Here is a 21,026-nt window from a genome sequence, read left to right as displayed (position 1 = left end):
GTGTTAGCTGGCTACCAATGCTTCTGTGATAGAAGAGGGATGTGATTATTTGACTCCATCCTGGTTCCTTGCTTTCTAACCAGCTCCAGGGAGAATGATTCCTGGTGACTGCTGCTGCTAGCATGAGGGTGACTAACCATTTTCACCCTGCCACAACCTTCATCTGTTTGGGAAGCTGTGAAATACATGCCACATGTCTTGGAAAGTCAGGGAGAATGGGAGCTCTGGGAACAGTTCCCACATGGGAGATAACAGTGACTCCCCAGGAATTCCACTGTTCCTTTGAGAGCTGGGGCCAGCCCAGTGCGTGGCTCAATCCCAGCACAACCTGGCAGTGTCAATCTCTGCTGCCCTTGCTGGCTCGTTTTTCTCTCCCAGCTGAGACATAAATCACCCAGTAGTCATTTTGTCAGTCTCAGGCTGGTGGCCTTGTGATGTGGCAGCTGGGCACGAGGTGCCCATGGGTCAGGATGGATCCCAGGGTTGGCCACCCCTAGTCTAGAGGGGTCAGAGCTAGCCTTTGGGTTTTGTTGTTGGGTTGTGGGGTTTTTTGCCCCCCTTCCTTAAGGCAGCAAGGCTCTGTGCTCTGTTTCCTTTATCTTGAATGCACCTGATTGGATGGTGTGCAAGGCCACACACAGCCTTATCTCATCACATCCTGTTTGACTGCATTATCCAGGGCTGCACTGATAGAAGTTCTCCTCTCTCCTTGCTTTGATTTATATCACTCTGCTGGACACTACATCCTCTCTCTGTTTCAGCCAGAGCTAGCTACTGCAATAATTTAAGAGTTGTTTTGCTTTGCTCGGGAAGTCAGGTGCCTTTTGAACAGCAGCTGCTGCAGGCAGTTTCGGTGTAGCAAACAAGCCGAGCTTGATTTTGTGTTAGGCAGTGTGACAAGCATTCAGCTGGAGCCCAGCCTCCTGTTGGATATGATCTGAGGCTAGTAGTGCTTGTTTCTTTGTAAACCAGCCTTTTTCAGTGTTGATTCAGAGACAAAAATGTCACCATGCAGCCTGTGGATGTGATGAGTGTATTACCTTGCCCTATACTGAGAGGCAAATCTCAATTCTTTCCTCCTTGCCTGGCACTTCTGCTAGTTAAGAGCTTTTACATCCTGTACAGCCAGTAGCACTTATCTTAACTGGTTTTATTCATAGATTATGCAGCATTACTCTGTTGTCCTGGGTGGATAGGGCTATTCACAGGGAATAGCCAGCATTACTCAGGATTGCAGGAGGCCTGGGGCAAAAAGTGAGAGGACAGCCAGGCTTAGCCCCTGGCTAAACTGTTGTGGAGTGTTTGAGCAAAGCCCTCTCAAGAGGCCCAGTGAACAGCCTCTCCCACCCATCTCCACTGTCTCCAGGTTGCTTTAATGCAGTTTCTACTGAGCCTGAGGAGCTGGTTGCTGTCTGGTACTGCAAAAGTGCTGCTACCTTCCTAGATACAGCTCATTGCCAGTTGGTCTTGCTTCAGTTGCATCTTTATTTTTTTCTGTAGAGACCCTATGAACATGTCCATGATTTTTGTCCTCTTTTTGTCTGCAAGCTTTAACAAATCTTATTTATCATTGAATACCTGCTTTCCCACCTTTTCCCCTTCTGGTGTGCTTTTCCTGCAGTCTTTGAGTTGCACCATCTGGGAGCTACTCATCTACTGATTGCAACTCATTTTTCTCTTTCAGAGGAACTAAGCTATTCTTGTAGTGTCCCATAGAATTTCCCAGTCTTCCTCCTCTGGTAAGTTTGAATCCTATCTTCCATCTTGTACCTTGAGCAATAGGTTTCTTAGTATTCCAGACTGTTGCTTCCCTAAATCGAAATCTTGAATCACTGCGTTGTGTAAGTTCATTTTCTAGGTGTTCTAGATGGGATTAAGTGGCTGGTTGCTCCTGTTTCCAGGTTTTCTTATTGTTTTATGTATATAATAAACTCTAGCTTGAGCAGCAGAATATCATCTCTTGTGGCTGAACCGATATTTTATTATTTTTTTAAATTCTCTGACTGCTGATCAGATATGAAAATGTTGTGGGTTCCAATCCTCTGTAGTAGCAGTAGTTGGCTCATGTTACCAAGGCAGTGAATACCGGAATTGGTTGGGTTTGTTTGCATTTCAATGACACCAAGGAGTACCTGTAAGGTGAAGCAATCCCTGCCAGCACAGCCTGCAGTTCCAGTGGATGAGGCCGAGGGTGAAGGGATGTTCTTGGTGAAGCACAGCGACTTTCCCATGGCGCAGCCAGCTCCGGAGCAGGAGTGGAGCCGGCTGCCAGACTCCACACGGCTGTGCTGGCAAGTGCCCCTGCCTGGGAGGGGTGAGTGAATGGGGACCTGTAAATGGGGACCTGCTGCTGTGCTGTGCTCCGTTCCAGCAGGGAAAGGGGGTGGCCAGGACTGGGGGGAGTCTCTCGCACAGAGCAGCTCTAAGAAAACTGAACAACTGGAGGCAGCTGGCTGCAATTTTTCAGATCCTCAGGAAAGTATGATTTTGTGTTGAGCAGCTGCCACAGGCACTTAAGAGGGAGCTGTTACCAACAGTAATGACTGAGGGATTAATATTAGAAAGCAGATGTGTCAGACTATGACTCTGTTTAAAGATGTGCTCCCTGTCAGTGAGACCTTGCTGAAGGGCTCTTGGCAGCTGTCTATTCTTGCAGGGTCCCTGAATCTCAATGAGATACCATGTGTGAAAGAAAAGAGTTAGTGTTGAAATAATTAGAATTGGAACACTTAAACCAAAGCTGCTGGAGTTGAAAGATTTTTGTGTTTTCTCTGTGGTTTTGCTTTGCAAGCGAGTCGCTAAGAAATGATGATGGCAGAAAGAAAAACAGGGAGCAAGAGTAGGAAACAGTATTGGGACAGAGGGAGACATTAGGAAGGAGGGTAGAGATACTGTGGTGAGGAGGTGGATGTGCTCTGAGGGGCCTTATGTCTTTGAATGTGGGAAAGAATCCATGACTGGACCCTACAAAAAAAGATACTTGATCATCTCTCAGTAAAATGAGGTGAGATCAGAATAAAGAAAACTGTACAATCACAGAACTAGAAAAGCCAAGGAGTGGGGCATAAGTTCAGTCTGAGGGAATCCCAGGAGAAAAAACACCAAGTCCTGTGACCTCTGGCAAAACTTGCTATTATGAATATGGGACAACATCCTTTGACTAGTCTGTTCCTAAGAACTGTGCCTGTGAGGGAATTCAGATGGGAAAGGAATTGTCTGAGCATGTCTGGGATGTCTGTTTAGTGTTTTCAGCATCAAATTCCCTCTACATCAGAAGAAAACTTTCTGATTACAAACTCTTCCACAGGCAGAACTTAAAAAAAAATTAACAAGTACTAAAATATTTGGTAATATTAGAACATTTAGTAATAAAAATCATGATTTAAGTTACCAGGCTGTATGCATGCAGTTACTATTGAATGAAAGACAGAAACAAATAGAAAGTAGATACTAGCTGAAACAATTGTATTTTGTAAAGAAGTTATTAGTGAATATTATTGAAACTTCTTATGAGTAAGACATTCAACATTCTCATGCTTCTGAAAAATCCTCTGTTTTTCACCTGATTGCTCATTCAATGGGAAGCGATTCCACTGCCAGGTTTCCAATTTGCCATCCTAATAAAGTCACTTTCCACCCTTGACCACAGGGTTTAGTCCCCAGCTGCTTTTTAGTTTGCTTTGCTTGGTTTAATGAGTGGTCATCTTGGCCACCACTGAGTTCACATCAGCAGTGCAGGAAGCAGAAGGCTTGAAAGTGTTCAGCCAAAGCAGAGACCAACAGATCAGATAGCACTCAACCAGGACTCCCTGAATTGCTGTCTGTTGCTTCTGGCACAGACTGTTGCCTGGGACTGCACACGGAGCTTACTAGTTAAGCAACATTATTTAAGAAAACTTTTAAGCATTTGGCATCTTAGTGATCTAGAGGCAAAGTGATAGTGATAGAGTCATAAGGATTTCCATGGCCATTTCAGTCTATGTAATTTATCCAGAAGTTATCAAATAGAAGTAAGATTTTTGTGTAAAATTTAGTGTGCTCTGTAATCTGAGTAATTGCAGAGGTTTTAGCTGGAGATGACCAAACATCCTTGATTTTATTGTCTGTATAGTTCCCCACTTTTCGTCATCCATCAGGAATAGCTTTAGTGCCAAGAAAGGAAAGCAGAATCAGGACCCAAGGTGTAGAAAAGTTGGGACTGACCATAATAGCACATTTTGGTTCTTGCTGACCTAGCTGTAGCTTGAGGTAAAACTAACATTACTGGGCAAAGCATGAAAAGTTAGAATCATTAAAAAGAAAAGAAAAATCAAGAGTTATGTAATTTCTTCTGTCACTGCTATTATGTTCCACATCTCCCTTGATTTACACCAACATGAGAGAAAGTTCACATATTCTGTCTCTTGCTTTGTGGACTTCTCTTAATATACAAATGACATCTGCTCAAGTCGGTGCAACTTTTTTTTAAGGTTTGGAGAACAGAGCCTGGAGAGTTGACACTGCACTGAATAGGACATTTTTCTCCTCCAGTTATCCTGGAATTTGGATCAGAATGGACCCGGGTTTTCCTGTGTCACCAAAAGCACTTAGTACAGATGCTGAGCCTTGTAAAATATGAAACTATCCAGCAGCAACTCCCAGGGTGTGAGTGTGGTGGGGGGAGGAGAGTTATGCTTCAGATGTAGTTATTTAGTTTCAACTTGAGTGTGCCATGATGAAATCATCTGCTAGGTATTCCCCTGTGTCAGCATGGACCCTAAGGAGATGAAAATAACTGGATTCAAAGTAGATGCTTTTTATGGTCATGATGGTCCTTCATTCCCTAGGAGATTACTTTGTCCATGTACATTGCTCAGGGATTTGGCTTGACAGCAGAGCTGTACCTTCCACTGACTGTGACTTTGGGAGTCCTATAGTTCAGACAGTTGGAGATGTTTCCACTTGGTGTGAAGCCTGCTGGCTCATGAGAGTTTTGCAGGTGATATAATGAATACACTTGCAGCCCCACCTTGGGTTTCATTCCAAACCCTCCATTTTTCAGCCTGTCATCACAAGTTAAAACCAGCCTGGGCCTTGTGTTTGTGGATATTTTAATGTGTGTTAGCTATGGAGGGTCTGCAGAGCCTTCAGGGACCTGAGGTTCTTGGGGAAATATGAAATGAAGATTTGGAACAGGTAACCTTTCCTTCCCTGTCAGTGTCTCCCAGTGGAAAGCATAGTCCTCTACACTGATTCCCCAGCAGGACAATCTCTTAAATACCCATGTAATTTTTTATTAGCATCTCTCAGTGAAAGGGGGAATGCTTGGTGAGGGAATCCACTGTTACCCTTCATTTCAGGGTCTCTTAAAGTGTGTGGGGTGTCTGTCCCAGTGGTAAAAAGCCAAGTGTGAGTTCCCCTTTCTGCCCCTCTCACCTCCCATTTTACAATTTCTTTCCATGTTCATTGAAGCTTTGAAACTGTATACCATGGATCAAGGGGGTTGGAATAATCTCATGTAGGTGCTGAAATGGATGGATGGGCAGTGGTAGGCCATTCCAGTGATTTGTGTGTTTCAAATACTCTCACAAGAAACAAGTCATATACTGGGTTTTCTAAATGTCTCTCTGAACAATTTGTTAAAACGCTGCACAGTAACTGTGTCTAATTATTTGTCTGATTTATATTGTCTATATTGAAATTAGTCGAAGACACAGCATTGTCTTACATGTTTCCTTAGCTTTTGGTGGTTTTTGGAGATGTAAAATATGTATCTGCTGCTGTCTAAAGTAACCAAGGAGCAGCAAAACCTTCTGAGAGCCAATGTTGTCAAATCTTTATAATTTCATATTTGGAAATGTTTAAGTTCATAAAGGATTTCAGCTTTTATTTAAAAAAAAAAAAATCTGGTCATTGTCGTCTTGGAGAAGATTTTAAAAACACAAAATCCAAAGAGGGAAGAAACTAAAGAAAGACTTGAAAAAAGTTTGTCAGAAATGTTTCTGGAGCTATGGGCCCTGAATTTTGAAGTTTTGAGGTTGAATGAATGGACTGCCTTCCCTCTTTATCAACTAGGTCATAGCATAACAGCATGTGTTTATTTTATAACTAGTTTTTGACAAATACCACTCCCAAATTTCTCTTCTGTTCCCCTTTACATTTTCACTGTGATATTTCTGACCTAGAGAGTTGTCATGTCAGACCTCTCCCCTTACTCGTGTTCACTGCAGGTTTAATGATTCTGTTGCTCTTGGGAAAAACGTCTTTATTCTGATTTTCTTGCTACCCAGCTCTATGTGGTGATAGAGAGGGAAGTTTTGAACTCTGGCTGGATTCTCAAATGCTGGCTTGTGAACATTCTTTGTAACCCAGATAACAAAGCTATTAAAATGATAAACAAACAGCTTTGGGATTAAGGCAGGAGAATGATCTGTGTCTTTAGAAGCCATTTGTCTCCTGCCTGGTTGACTGGAAGTGCCTGTGTGGTCTGAAGTCAATTTCTCAATGAGTGTTTCAGCAGCTCCACTCAAAGGCTTCAGCCTCTCCTGTAGGCATTCATAAGTAGACTATAATTTATTGTAGTTTTCAAGAGCCAGCAGCTGCCTGCTTAGGTTCAATGAGAAACCAATTTCTCCTCCTGCCCAGTGGCAAATATAATAGCCTTAGGCTAGTAAGTGATGAGGGGGCAGAGAGGCAGAGGAAACAGAAGGAATTTGCTCCAAGTCGTTCTAAGGATGAGCAGTAACAACAAGCTAAGCACCTTGGTTCTTGACCTGCAGCCTGATGCTGCCATCTCTGTACTCATGGTGCCTTCTGCTCCTGCCAGGATATGGTGCTGGGATTTGGAAGACACTTCATTAAACTGTCTGGCTCCAGGAATGGTTTTTTAAAGGCACAGCTGATCCTTGAGAAGAAATGTCAGTGTTACAAGTGACACCAGCTACTAACTGATCTAGTGAAACAGTACCTAAGAAAATTTCAACCCCAGTGCACAGTGATGACTGGATAATTCATCACTGCTTTATTTTGCATAGTCTTTCACACAGACTGAATCCCTCTATGTGTGCTTCAGAAAGTTAAATAACAATTTCATGGATAATGACAGTGCAGGGAGAAAGAAATAAAGGAGATATAGACACAAGAAGACTCCTTACAAGAACTGAGAAGTGACAGAAATAATGAACTGAAGAGAGATTGGAGCAGGCTTTTTAACAGAAGGATTTGTAGAAAATATTTTCATCTCAACATAAATACAAACCCAACATGTGACTGAGTTATAATTTAAGACAAACTTGAATTAAAACCCCTCCTAGCTGAGATTTTTCTTTTAAACTTTTTTTTGCTTTAGTATCTCCTATTTTCTGGCGAGGAGGGTTTCTAACTGCCCGGTGGGATGTGCTTGCCATTGCAGGTTCTGAGTCTGCTCCTCCCCGTGGCACCTTGGAGTTTCTAGCTGGCACCATTACCTCCAACGAGTGGAGTTCTCCCACCTCCCCTGAGGGGAGCAACGACTCGGGGGGCAGCGAGGCCTTGGACAAACCCATCGATAATGACGCCGAGGGCGTGTGGAGCCCGGACATCGAGCAGAGCTTCCAGGAAGCGCTAGCCATCTACCCGCCATGCGGCCGCCGCAAGATTATCTTGTCCGACGAAGGCAAGATGTATGGTAAGGACAGACAGAGCCCACAGCACCATGCTCCAGCAGCCTGCCCTGTGCCCCAAGTGATGCTCTGAGTCAATTCCCTTCTATCGGGTGTTCCCAGGCTGGTGCTGTTGGTTGCCTCGGGTTGTATTTAGGAGAATCGGGTGTGAAGGTTTTGTCATTCACAGGGCAGAAGGAGTTACAGCTATCTTTTTCAGGGGACTAGCCATAAGGAGAGTTGAGCAAGCCTCTGAACTAATCTTTATATAAGACAAAGCCCATATTTTATGGTATCTCTTGCTGCTGTCTTCACTGCTTTTGCTGGAGGTAAGAACAGGTTATGATCTGCATTCTGGTGCTACAGGACGGAAGTTCAGCTCCTGAACCCCAGAATGACTCTGCTGCTCTGCAAACACCTACAGTTTGTTAACCAGATACACTTTTCAGATCTTAAAGGCTGAAAGTTCTATGTACTCCTTTTCATTGTAGTTTGCCTTCTCATAGCCCTGGCACAAGTATCTTGCACCTGTGGGCTCTTCTCATCTAGCTAACTAGATACCCAGCCCTGAATACAGAGAGGCTCTGGCTTGCAGCTGCAGCAGAAGTCAAATTTATAAGTGGCAGACATTCTGTTGCATTGGGTTTTTGACCTTTTACCAGTTAAAATTTCTTTTGATTTTGTTAACAAAAGCTGGTCTGGCTTGGATTCTCTAGCTGAGTATTGCAAGAAGCCACCTGGTACTTCTGTGACTAAAATGCAAAGCAAAGGCTGAATACCCAGTAATAGGTTTCAAGTCCCAAGGTGGGCAGTTTCTCAAAACACTAGCAAGGATCTTATGGAAGACAGCCCTCTTTCTACCCATTCAGTGCTTGCTTTTTCTGCCCCCCCTATACATTGGAATCTGCATGTCTTCAGGGGCTCCATCATGGGATGCTCCATGCATGCCCTGGAGCTTCCTGCAGAGCACTTCACAAGTCATTCTGCAGGTTTCTGTCCACCCATCAGGCCATTGTTCCCTGAGCAAGGGAATGGATTGCTCTGACTGTGGGAGAGTGGGTGGGGTGTTGTTTACGTGGCCTTATCTACAGTGGATGGTTTTACTGGGTACACACATCATTGTACCTGGGAAGAGCAGTATGGGTTGGGTAAGACTGATCACCCTGAGGCTAATCCAGGGGCCAGTATTCTTAGGCAGACATCAATTCCTGCTCTGTGCTAGTGCAGACCTTTTCGTGATTGTGCTATGGAACCAACTGATCAGGGTCAGAAAGGAGAAAAGAAGTGAACTTCAGTTTGGATACTGCCCAGCTGCTTGTTGCAGCTGGTGAGGTTGGGAATGAGCAGCCACGACTGAGGTTATAGCAGGACTGCTTCTTTAGGGGATTGATGATTGCTTAAAATGTTACTCAGACTAAAATATTACTTGAGAATCTACCCCATGGTTCTTAAACACGAACTAGTGACATGCCTCTCGTTGCTCCATGTCTTCACTGCTTTTCAGGATGGGTGACTTTTAAAATTACTGGTGAAAAATTACAGTTGTGTTTTAAGACTATTAATTTACTGAACATTTTAGACGGCCCCTGAAGTATTTCAGCTTTGGAGTGAATGTGTCAGAGCAGAGGGTGAAAGACAAGAAAAAGAAAATAAGTGAGAACAAAAGTGAAGCACAAAGGGATACAAAAACCAATGAGACTTAGCTGGGCCTGACTTAGCATGGATTGGTGTTAAGTGGAACACACCTAGTTGACAGGGCTGGTGGACTGCAGAAGGTAAATAACCCTCTTGCAGGGTGAAAAGTTTAGGGTAGGCTCAGGGAGAAGAAATGAAGAGCTTTTCTGCAAGCCCTCCCCCACTAATCCAAATGGGAAAGTGTCCCTGCTTGCCTTCAGTGCACCTGTTCCTAGTGTGGATGGTTGGTTCAGTGTGCTCCTGACAGAACCCAGGCATGATTTATGCCCTCCTTTGCTTGCTCGTCTCCAGGATCCAGGCCAAGGAAGTGGGGCCCTGTCTGGGATCTATAGAAAGATATGACAGGGCAGGGAGAATAAATATAGTCCCTGATTTCATCTTCAGTGCTCACAAGCCAGCTTGTGGAACAGGGCAGACTCAATGTGGAGGTGGCCCTGCCTCTGAAGGGATGGTTATTTATCCACCCTGTGACCAGCTCACTCAGAGCTCTCTGAACCAAGGGGTGAGGTGTTGCAGAGAGCTGTGTATGCCCCTTTCCCCTGACAAAACTGGGACCATTTCACTGTTTCTCAGTGAGGAGTGGCTCATATGGTACTAGTGTTACAGGCAAGATGTTCCAGGTCTCAGAATCTCTTCTATGTGCAATTCATATGCTTCTCATCTTTTGTGAGGCAACCTGTTGTCAATTCAAAGTTGGCAGCTTTTAGCTGAAGTGTACTGGGGCAATATGAAGAATTTTTACTGTTTTGATTAAATGCATTTAAAATTATACAGAAAATATGTTTCAGCCTCTACACAGGCCTCATGCTTATGTTTCCATGCCTCTTCAAAGTCGGCTTGTTTACAGCTCTTTAGGCACCACTCAGCTGATTGCTGAGTGAGTGCGATTCCATCTTCACACTAAAGCCAGCCAAGCTCTTCTCTGTACACCGATAATCTGTGTCTCCATTCCTTTGCTGCCTTTCCTTTCTTTATGTTTTTCCTTACTAGACATGTTCCATTTCTGCATGGAGGCAGCATCCTGACTGAATAAGCTCATGCCACAGCCTGCTCTGGGTGCAAGCCCTCGCTGGCCTTTGCAGCAGGCTTTGCTGACCACCTGCTTAGGGAACAAGCAGCTGTCTTGTGTGATATGGAATGCTGTCCTTTCTCCTAATCATTGTGTTGACAGCATTGAGTCTGGGGCACTTTCTGCTCTGGTGACTTCTGGTACCACTAAGGTCTTGCAGAATAATTTTATGAGTGTTGCCTGCTAGAACACTGTGGGGATACAAAATTACAAATCTGTCATTTATGTTTTCCAGCAATGTTTTTCTTTGGGAGCAATCATATCTGTTTTAAATAAACTGTCACAGAATTAAGTCTTGTGTATCTCCTGGCATCTTCAGGATTGGTGTAGAGAAAGGAGAGGGAAAAAGCTTAGCACCTTTGTGAGATTTTTCATGGAGATGCTAAGTAGACCTGAGAGCAGAGAAATAAGAAATAGCAACATGCAAAATGATACCTTTTTTGATATTACAAGAGAGACAATAACATTTGTGGAAAAAACCTACCTTAGCAGTGTTCCCTTCCAGTGCAGGAACACCTGGCTTGGAGCACCTTTTTGCAAGAGGGGCTATAATTGGTGGCAGTTTGTTAGATAGCTGCTCTGAAGGAGTCAGAAGTTTAGCAGCTGCTTTTCGAACAGCTCAGCCATTTCTGTGCTGAGCAGGGAGGGGCAGACAGCTGGGGGCAGTCATCCATCTCCCAGGCTGGTGCCATCTGTTTGTGAATTGCTGATAGGAAATACTTAAAGATGTCCAAAGCTTAGAGGCTGAATTATAGAAGAAGGATAGTCAACCATATTACTAGTTAAAACTTGGAGCAGGCAGTGGACCACAAAGTCTTGCTTTTACAACATGACTTAGATGGGATGAAAGGTCAATCTGAAGCTAAAAGCTACTAGGTCACAGGTGGTCCCTCCCACCCATTCTGAAATGATTAGGTAAAATTGCAAGATAATACCTTTATCTCAAAGGGATAAGTTATCATTTAATGTTTTCCCCAACCTCAAATAGAACTGCAGAACTGCAAAGCAAATGCATAAATCCAAAGAAGTATAAAACATACACTGCCTGTCCCAGTTCATAAACACTTCTTCTTGAGGAGAGGGAGGAGCATGGTTGCTATTTAAAATATGGAAACCTTCAAGGTCAGGCCTGAAATGCTTTCCTCTGTATTGTAGTTTAGCATCTTACCTGATGATGTGTCAATCAAATCTATTGAAACATGCTCAGAACATGCTCAGTTGACACTGAACTGAATGTTCCAGGTAATTGCAAAGTTTGTATTTCTGGTGTGATATCCCTCAGAGAGAGATACTTCTGAAGTTCCTATCTCTTCCATTATTATGTCCTAGTGAACTCTAGAACAGCCCTTTATCCCATGATTTTGGAAAAGAAAAAGAATCTCGTATTTTAAACACTAGAAGACAGAGAAAACTTGGATTTGTGGACAATTGGTCAGGATGCAGAATTTGCCCTCCCCTCTGGTGGTAGGTGTAATGTTTTTGGAGTTGCTTAATAATGAGGTTTTGTTTCACTCAGTCATCTTTCAGCTATGCTTTTCTGTGGCTCTGGTTCTTTGTTGTCGACTAGACAGAGCCAGACTTCTGGAGACATTAGCAGTGGGTTAAACTTCTGCTGGAGTTTGTCATGGTTTTCCTTCTATCTCCTTTGTAAGCCAAGTTTATGGCTCTTTGTGTTAAGCTGTTTGTCAATGTAACTGGTGTTTTCTCCATGCAAGCGTAAAAAGAAATATTTTTGCTTTAATTCCAAGCGTCTCCTCAATATTGAGAAATTTGCCACTTTTGAAATACCACCACACCAGGAATATTCTTCCAGTTAATAGTACTGGATATAGCATCTTTCCTTAACATCCTATTACTGTGCTTAGTAGTGAACACAAATATAGTAACAATTTTATTGTGTACTATATGTTATCAAAGTTCTTGTGACTCTTTTTTGTGGGGGCTTCATTCTGTTGGTTCAGAAAAGGTCACATATTTTTCCTGTCCCTTTTGATTTTTAGCAGTTTTGTAGTCCCATATTTATCTGCCAGGCTTAAAACCAAGTGAGCTGTGTAGTACCACGTTTTTTCCATTGTATGTCTGAAGCCATAGAGTTTTCATCGTGTGTGACTTCCTTCATTGGCACAATTGCATTACTCTTATGGCTCTTCCTCTGACTTTTCCATTTTTAAATTTCAAACTTTTAGTAATTCTCCAAAATAGAGTTGATTTGTAATGGTATATTGCAAAAAGGCACTTGGTTTGACTTTTTTTGAAATGTTAGGTAGCACATCCAATTTAATTGATTTTTAATTTAGTAGGCCAGCTTTATGTTTTGTAGGTGTATCCACTCACCCGCCTTTTAACTGAGAAACTGTTTATATTTTATTTTTCAGCCTTTTCTCCGGTTGCATGTTATTGTTCTGCTTCTGCTCTTCTTTGGGATAGCTTTACACATTTCCAGTGGTTTTCTGAAAAGTTTAGTTTTAAAAAGCCTTAGTATTCTTTTACATTTTAAAACCCACTTCATTCACAATTGGGTTCAATACTATCTGTTGCTAATTTGATCTTACAAATAACAAATGTTCATTATTACTTAGAAATTCAGATTGAATTCAAAATCAGGGAACAAAAACCAAATATGGAAAATGAAATTTAATAGTGCCCAGTGACTTGGGTTTCTTCTCTCTTTAAAACAAGTGCATGTAAAGCTATCTTCTGGACAGGTTTCTGAAAACAGAAAGATCTCAAAAACATGGAGTGAGTTCTGAGAAGAGCAAGCATACCAGACTTAACATTGAGCTCTGGGAGTTGAAGGGACTGATTTAGGAGGAAAGATTAAAGTAGCTAAATATACATAGCTTGGCTAAGTGATGACTGAAAGGTGGAGGGTGGGGGGACACATAATAACAGTCTAAAAATATTTGAAGGGTGTTAACATTTAGGAGGGAGAGGGATTTTATGTGGAACATGTGAGCATGACTAGGATTAATGGGGGAGAAAGAGAGGATATGGGATGGATATCAGCAAAGGCTTCAGGACAACTTAACATGGTGCTCAGTGCTGAGGGATCTCTCTTCTCCAAAGAGCTACAAAAAATGCTGTGGTTGTGGACTTTCAAAATTGTATCAGACAAAACTATAAGGACTGTATTTGTAAAACTAGTCCCAAAGAATGGTGTGTGTGCATGTGCGCGTGTGTATCTGTGTTTTACATGAATGAGAGGAGGATTCCAGATGGGAAGTGCTATGGTTTTACACAGGAGACAAGAGAACAGTGGGCATTCGATGGCTTTACACTGTAAATGTCTGCATTTTTTTGTTAATTGTTAGTATTGTGATTCATTGTGGTTTTGTGACATGAGCATGTTTATTTAACAGGAGCCCTTCCTTAGGTCTGAAACAAAAAGAGCAGACTTCTAGGTGAATTCCAGGAGTGCTTTCTCAGAGTTTGTCTTCTGTCAATTAGCCAAACATTGAGTGGAGAGGGATGACAGCATTTCTGCAGAAACGGTGTGCATAGAGGGAGCTGATATGCAGATTGTGTGGAGACTTGGTGTAGGAAAAAAGGAACTCCCTTACTTCTTCAGTGCAAGTAAGAAAAACCTATAAAATGAACTTTCTTTTAAATCTCTTTCAAAAGCATTCCTTACTCCTTAAGCAAAACCAGTGTGAGGGAACATAACCATCCCATTTTTCCCTAAAAGGGAAACTGCTTGTTCAGAAAAAGCCAGGATTACAGCTAATAGAACAAGCAGTATTCTCATTCGTGTAGGATCCAGATAATGAGCACAGGAGAACTAGGGCTGTCTATTGGTTTAAACAGTTGCTCATTAGCTAATCCATAACAAACCCTGTATTGTCTGTGTGTGGTGAAGATCTGGGCAGCAGAACTGGGAAGGCTGTGTGCAGTTTGTGCCCAGACAGATGGTCTTGTAAATCTGTTGGTCACTGGCAGAGCTGAGTGAAACCTCTGGGGCCTGGGTACACCTGCTGCTGAAGGGTGCACAGCCAGCAGCTGTTGCTCGTTGCTGTCACCTTGAACTTGTGACCCATCTTCTGGGTATTTAGAATCACTCTTCTTCCCTCTTGGGCTTGATGTGTGCAATAGTTGCAAATGCCTTTCCAGGAGCTTTGGTTGGAGTCTGTGGGCAGGAGTGCCAGGAGTGTAACCAGTGCTTGGTAGGGTCACCCAGCAGCAGTGCCCAAAGTTGTTGAGTGCAGGTGCTGCAGTCACAAACCTTTTTCTACTCATGGCAGTGTTGCAGGGAAACACACCAGCACGTGTGGCATTCAGCTCAGTGTTCCTTTCAACCCTGACTGGGGATTATGAGCATTCCTGCATATAAACACGGCATCATTGGCTTTGGTTGTAGAATCATAAAAAATAGTGCTGGGAAACACCTTCAACAATCATCTCATCTGCTCCTGGGCCCAGAGGCAAAGCCAGCTGTACTTGAGGTGTTCATTTTTAGTCTAATCCTTCATGGCTAAAGTTGTGGGAAAGTGATAGATCTAGATATAGAAGCTTTCATATTGAAGGTAGCTGAAGCACCTAGTTATGTGCAAATTTCCTTCTGGTTCCATGTGCATTTTTAGGTATCTCTGTGGCTTAAATAGTTTTGTCACCCTCCTGTTCACGCTCTCCTGCCTGAATCATGGTTGCTCAGTTATCTATCAGACTTACACTGTAGACTCAGTCAGGGAACTTAAAGAATTGTGCTGGTATTATAAGAAAGAGAGCACGGTGGGAAGGAACAGGGAATATCACAAGCTCCTGTAAGGACTTTTCATGATCTTGGCAGAATTCTGCTGTTTCCCAGACCAGTCCCTGGGTGTCTATGAAATTATGTAATCTGTATTTCTGCTAGGTTTTTCTGTTGTTATTCTCTTTCACCTGTTACAGAGCATGACATCTTTAAAAACTATTCTTGATAATGTTGGGATGATGTGGAACTGTTGTGTTGAGACCAAGAGTATATTTCCTTCAGAAATGACCTTACAGTACACAGCAGAAGAAAAAAGGGAGTTGCCATTCCTATTTCCTTGCTCTGCTTCCAGTTTCATGCTCCTGTTCTTTAGGCAAACTTTGGTTTTTAGCAGACTCCTTGTGAATACATGCTAGATTGCTAAACTGATAGCAAACTATGTTGGTAAAATGAGCTGGACAGATTTCTGACAGATTAGAGTTGAACTGACCCATGGAACAGTCTGGTGAGAGGGAGGGAAGGAAGGGGAAAGGCAACCACGTTTTTCAGGAGTGTCCAGGTATTTGTTTAAGCTGAATCTAAAACTTAATAACTTAAAGTGATCACAAGCAATGACTGCACTGTAAATCATGATACCATTAATTGAAGTTGTGGTGGCAGCCATTCCACTTAAAAAAATCAGTATTCATTTGTTCATCTGATGCAGGAACAGCCTCTGCGTTCTTTTGCTCTTCTTGAGGCTGCTGTGTAGTTCTCACTCGTTTGGCTGGGGCTGGGTGTTGTCTCATGTGAGACATCTCAGGTGCTCAGTGAAGCAGTCATGACTCCCCACAGGACTGAGCCAGACCAGAGCAGCTGCCCTGAGAATTGCATGGTCTGTGCTGCTCCTGCAAGTGGCTGCACAGGTCTCACAGACCCCTTTTTAGCATTCATTTCTGTTGCAGCTGAAGCATTGAGTGCCTGGTCATCCTGTCATCTGGGCACATGCACAAGATTAGAATTTGGGGCAGAAATCTGCCAGAAACTCTAATGTTGTTGCTGGCAGGGGCAGTGGACCACAAAATCGGTAGAAAGGCTGAAGTTTTTGCTATTCCTTAAGACAACACCACTGAGAATAGCATTCAGATGCCCCACAGATATTAGAAGATACTGAAATGAGCAGATGTTTATTGATCTAAGGAAGAATTTAGCAGGTGTCCAAGTCTGTAATGTAGAACTTGGGCTGATGGTAACTGGAAAATGCTGTTGCAGTTAAACATTGGTTTCAGTGATACCTTCAATAGTCCAGTTTCTCTGAGCCTGGGCCTTGCTGAGTAAAGTCTCAATAAGGTTGTTCTCAGGTGTTCCAAGAGATGGAAAGCTGTTAGTTTGACATGTCTTTCCATGTAGGATTGTTATTGGCTCTTTCAGGTGTTACTGGTACACACTGGCATATGAAGGACTCCTGTTACTATGTGCAGCTGCATTGGGGTGATGTGAGATTTCCCAGCCAAACTGAATCTAAGCATTTTCTGTAGGATTCATATCAGTCTTAACCCTGGGAAGTACCGGAACAAGTCCCAGCTCTGCTCCTTTTGAAGCCCTTAACGTGTACATGGAAGAGTACTTATTGGATGGATTAACTTACATTTCTGTGGCCAGAGGCGATAATGTGGGAAAACACAGCTGATGAGGACATTGAATTTATGCATTGAAAAGCACTATTAAAGACTGAGGTGTGGTGAAGAGATACATAGCCCGGAGCTTCCCATTAGCCTGATGGGGAGGGACTGCTGCCTGCATACCTGGTTGTACCTTAGAAAATGCTCCTCTTTGCAAGGAATAACTCCACATGCCCTTGGGGCAGTAATTAGAAGGCAGTTTAACGCTGCTTAGCCTTGAGACAAATGATGCAAGCACAGGAAGTGCCTTGCCCATTTTCTTGCCAGCCTGCTTGTGTGTGAGGGTTAGGTGGAGTACAGTTCCAGGCTACAGTTTCTCTGGTGGCAAAACTGGTTTAAGAAGTTCTGCAGGGATTCTTCCTCCGTTCTCTTTGCTGCGCCATCGCCGTGGTTAATGTGACCACAAAATGAATTCGTTCACCAGTCCAGTTAAAAATAGGCTGATGGAGGGAAACACAAAACAAATCCAACAACAAAATCCAAATGGGGATGGGGAATTTTATTTTGTAATTATTTATAATTAGAGTGGTGCATGTCAGTGTTTCCTCCCCTGTCCCCCCCTCCCCTTTACCCATCAGTTTAGTTGGTACAGCTGCCCACAGGAGTTGATGGAATATTGCAGGAGGAGGAATGACCAGTTAAGGAGTGAGGAACCTCTTCAGATTGTTCTACCTACACCCATGGTGCCTGACTTTTCATTTATCTCCAGTACTTGTTTGGAACCAGTAAGAAGCTTCCCCAAATCTGCAGGGTCTGTAATTACTATCCCCCAGCCATATACCTTGTGTGAAGCACCTTAAACCGACCACCAAGAAAAAGCAGTTTCTAAATGGTGGTAGCACTGTTTGTGTTTCTGGCTGAATTTAGGTTGTGCAGTGGCAAAGGAGAGGAGTAAACACCTTTCCAGCAAAAGACAAGAGAGGGTTTCAATGTTTAGACCAGTTAGTAAATGAGATGACTTGAGTTTTTTGAACATCAGACAAATGAATCACCTGACTGCCATGTGAGGGGCTTGACTGGTGCATGCTGCCCAGCAAATAAAGCTTTGAATTTGTTATTGCACAAGAGGGAGGAACTCAACTTGTGCAGTCAGAAGAAAAAAACAGGTATTTTGGGGAAGAGCTGATGGTGTTAGTCCCTTCAATGTTTGTTTTCACTGTTGACTGTTTTGATATTTTTCAGAAGTACTGGCTTATCCTTCTTTGGTTCTTTATCTCAAAATTCCCTTACTGAAGGGATTGCATGAGCTCAGAATCTTCATGTGGAAGGTTAATTCTGAGAAAATTCAAGCAGGGCATACATGATCAGATTGAGGAAATTTTCTTCTTGCAGCTGAATATAAAATTCATTGGTGTATGTAACTCTGCTATGGAAACTCAGACTTGACTATTGAGCACTGAAGTTCTGCACTGGTGGGGTCAAAAATGTCTTCATAGGATAGGTTAGTGCCATAAAATGCAAATGCCAAAAATGATCACAGTATGATGATCATAGTGGTGTAATTAGTTCCATTATTGTCTCCTGAGCAGAGGAACCAAACAAAATAATCTCACCAGGGCTTTGGTGAGAAAACATGGTTTGTGATGAAAAGAAGATCTTAATAAAGGTAGCATTAAAACTAGATAATATTAGTAGAAGTTGGATGTCTGTGTACCTTGATAACCAACAAAAAGACAAAAATGTGATTTCTGACACATATAACCCTATTTCTGGAACAGAAATGTCTAGCCCTATGTCTGGAACAGAAGACATTTAGCATAGTAGGGAGGAGGAAGCAGTGAAATGAGAGATGGGAAGTAAGGCTGTGCAGGGAGCTATGGATGGGGCAGACCCCAGTGTCAGTTAGTCCCATATGGACTTGCAACTAGACACTGCTTTTGTCTAAAAAGTGTCTTTCTGGTAAGACTGGTTGGCAGTTCATTTTGCTATATATGCATAGAGAAACACTGACATTTGGTGGACAGATGAGGTGTCCTTGTCTTCCCTCTTTTTCTAGATTTATTTTTCTGATGCACACAGTTCATTATGTTAATGCTGATTGTAACCAACAGTTAAATAAATAAGTTCAAGGAGGTAGTCATGTCCCAGGAGATACCATTAAGTGACACAAAGATTGAAGTAAGAGTTGAGATGGCTTTCTTGATCTCCCTTTGATAAACCTTTCAGTTGGATAGTTGCTTCTTTTATAGAACTATTTATAGGTAGTTGTCAATTTTTGCTTTGGGTACAGAAAGATACAGATCTGCCACGAAAGAGACACTTCCATGCCATTTCCCACTGAAAGTATTTTGCAGAAATGACTGAATTTTTGATCGCACTTTCTCTGGCAACTGGTGTGTGAGGAAATATAAGTCTTAAAAAGATACTGCTTACAAGAGGCAGAAAAATTAATATACCTTTACTAACAGAAAGTCAGCATGAAGCTTTGAGGTAGGACTGGAAAATGCTTCCTGTGGTGATGGGAATTCCCTTCAATTTTCCCTCTTCCTTACAGGAAGACACTTCTCTGCAGTTATATTTGTAGGTGCACAGGTGTAGAATGGAGAATCCTTATTCACTTCTCTTAGCAATTCCTTCCTGCATAACTACTGTGCAAAATTTTGCAATTTAGTGTAAGACTGAATGGTAGCTGAATTGCTTCCCTTGGAAATTTATCTGATAAGAATGAGAAGTAAGGAACATAGAAGAGTATCTCTTGACTGCTTTTTTTTTCGTGCCATGCTTCCAAGGGGAAGGCTCCATGGAGGATAAAGGTGCTGTGCCACAGTTGGAATGTTGGCTGGAGCTCCGTGAAACCCGACGCGCGGTTTCGACAGAGGAGTCACAACTGTTGGCAGGTTCTGGTGACCATGGCAGACCTCAGCAGGAGTTATTCTAAGAACACAACATATGATCAGATTACTGAGGGACACTTTACATGGCTCTAAAAAATGAACCATCTGACGGTTTATGACAGCTCTGCCTGTTCCAGCCAAGTGACCAGTGCTGGTCTTTGCTGACCCTGCAGCCAGGATTGTGGAACAAGAAAGGTGCCTTCCAGAGCCTGTGAGCCTACAGACTTCCTAACACATAGTACCTGCTTACATCTAACTACTGATAAGAAACACAAAAGACATTTAGGACTTGCTTCTCTTTCAGTTTTGATTCATGGTAATTTAATACTGCCTTGCTGCAGTTCACTGGGCTTGGCAATTTACATAGTTCTATATTTAGTAATCCCTGTGATGAATGTCTTTGTAGAGTGATCTATTTGTTTGTTGGTGGCTTTTTTGTTGTTTGGGCTTTTTATTTTATTTTCTTTTTTTGTTTGTTTGTTTTTTCTTTTTTTTGTGCTACCAGTATCTTTATTAGTTTAGTGTCACCTGCCACTTTTCTGTTTTAACTTGACTCTGAGGACACACTTCTGGAATAGGAAGACTATATGTGAGATATTAGCAAGTGGGAAGTGAATTTTCTAACCAGAAATTTTGATGATCCACAATTAAATGGTCTCTGTGTAGTTTCTTTCTACAGAATTTCTGTACTGGCATCTAATATCTGCAATCTGCACAATTTCCCACCTCACTAGTTTTTTTCGGTGAAGTACATGGCCTGAGAGAACTTAACAATTTTTGCTGCTGCTGTTGTCAAAGACAAACAGTTAAATGCAAACTTATGGAAATACCTCCCAGTTTCCCAGGCTTGACTACAGTTTATTGTCTCTCCTCCCTGCTTCCTACTCTGTTTCCCTTCTTTTGTTCTCTCTAACACTCAGTGCCTCTTAATTCCTTTGATGAGGTGCTGGGTGACGCAGGAGATTGGCATCACTGTGTAAAGGTCTTTTTCTGCCAGTTCCTGCTTTTTTTGTTTTGTTTTGTTTCCCCTCTGGTGCTCCTTATTTCTAGCTGCTTCTCATTTCTACATGGGTTTTCAATGGGCTGTGGTCCTTTCAGGGTTGTCTCTGCTCTGGCGTGGGTGCTGCAGTTGCCTCAAAGTGTTCTTCTGTCATGGAGCAACTTTTCCCAAGATTACTTTTCCAGCCACACCCCCAGCAATGTCCCCTACCACATGTCTCCTTTTCTTTCTATTCATCCTTTTACATATCTTGTATTTCTTCTCTGCATTCTCATGTCTCCTTTTGTGTCTCCTCATGTGTCTTCTGTCCCCACTGGCTCTCGCCCTTTCCAAAATACATTTGAGCGAAAGTAGCTCGTGCTCCTCTGACTGGTTGAGGATTTGATTGCATGATTGTTATTTTCATCTAGTTTGGTGGTGGCTAGAATTGGTTGTGACTGGCACAGAGCTGTTCATGGCAT

At 42.6% G+C, this 21,026-nt stretch overlaps 1 protein-coding gene across 2 annotated transcripts in view; it reads left to right on the top strand.

Moving 5' to 3' along the window:
* Nucleotides 1-21,026, top strand: part of TEAD4 (TEA domain transcription factor 4) — a 50,990-nt gene that overhangs the window by 6,933 nt on the left and 23,031 nt on the right. For both annotated transcript variants that reach the window (XM_079315339.1, XM_079315340.1), the window contains exon 3: nucleotides 7,391-7,645. In XM_079315339.1, the coding sequence (XP_079171465.1) occupies nucleotides 7,639-7,645 (7 nt within the window). In that variant the 5' untranslated portion in view covers nucleotides 7,391-7,638. The remainder of the gene's footprint in view (nucleotides 1-7,390; nucleotides 7,646-21,026) is intronic.

The sequence above is a fragment of the Erithacus rubecula genome (assembly GCF_903797595.1).
Source record: "Erithacus rubecula genome assembly, chromosome: 1".
Taxonomy (NCBI): domain Eukaryota; kingdom Metazoa; phylum Chordata; class Aves; order Passeriformes; family Muscicapidae; genus Erithacus; species Erithacus rubecula.
The sequence above is the reverse complement of the archived record's forward strand: the minus strand, read 5'-3'. Positions and strand labels throughout refer to the sequence as shown.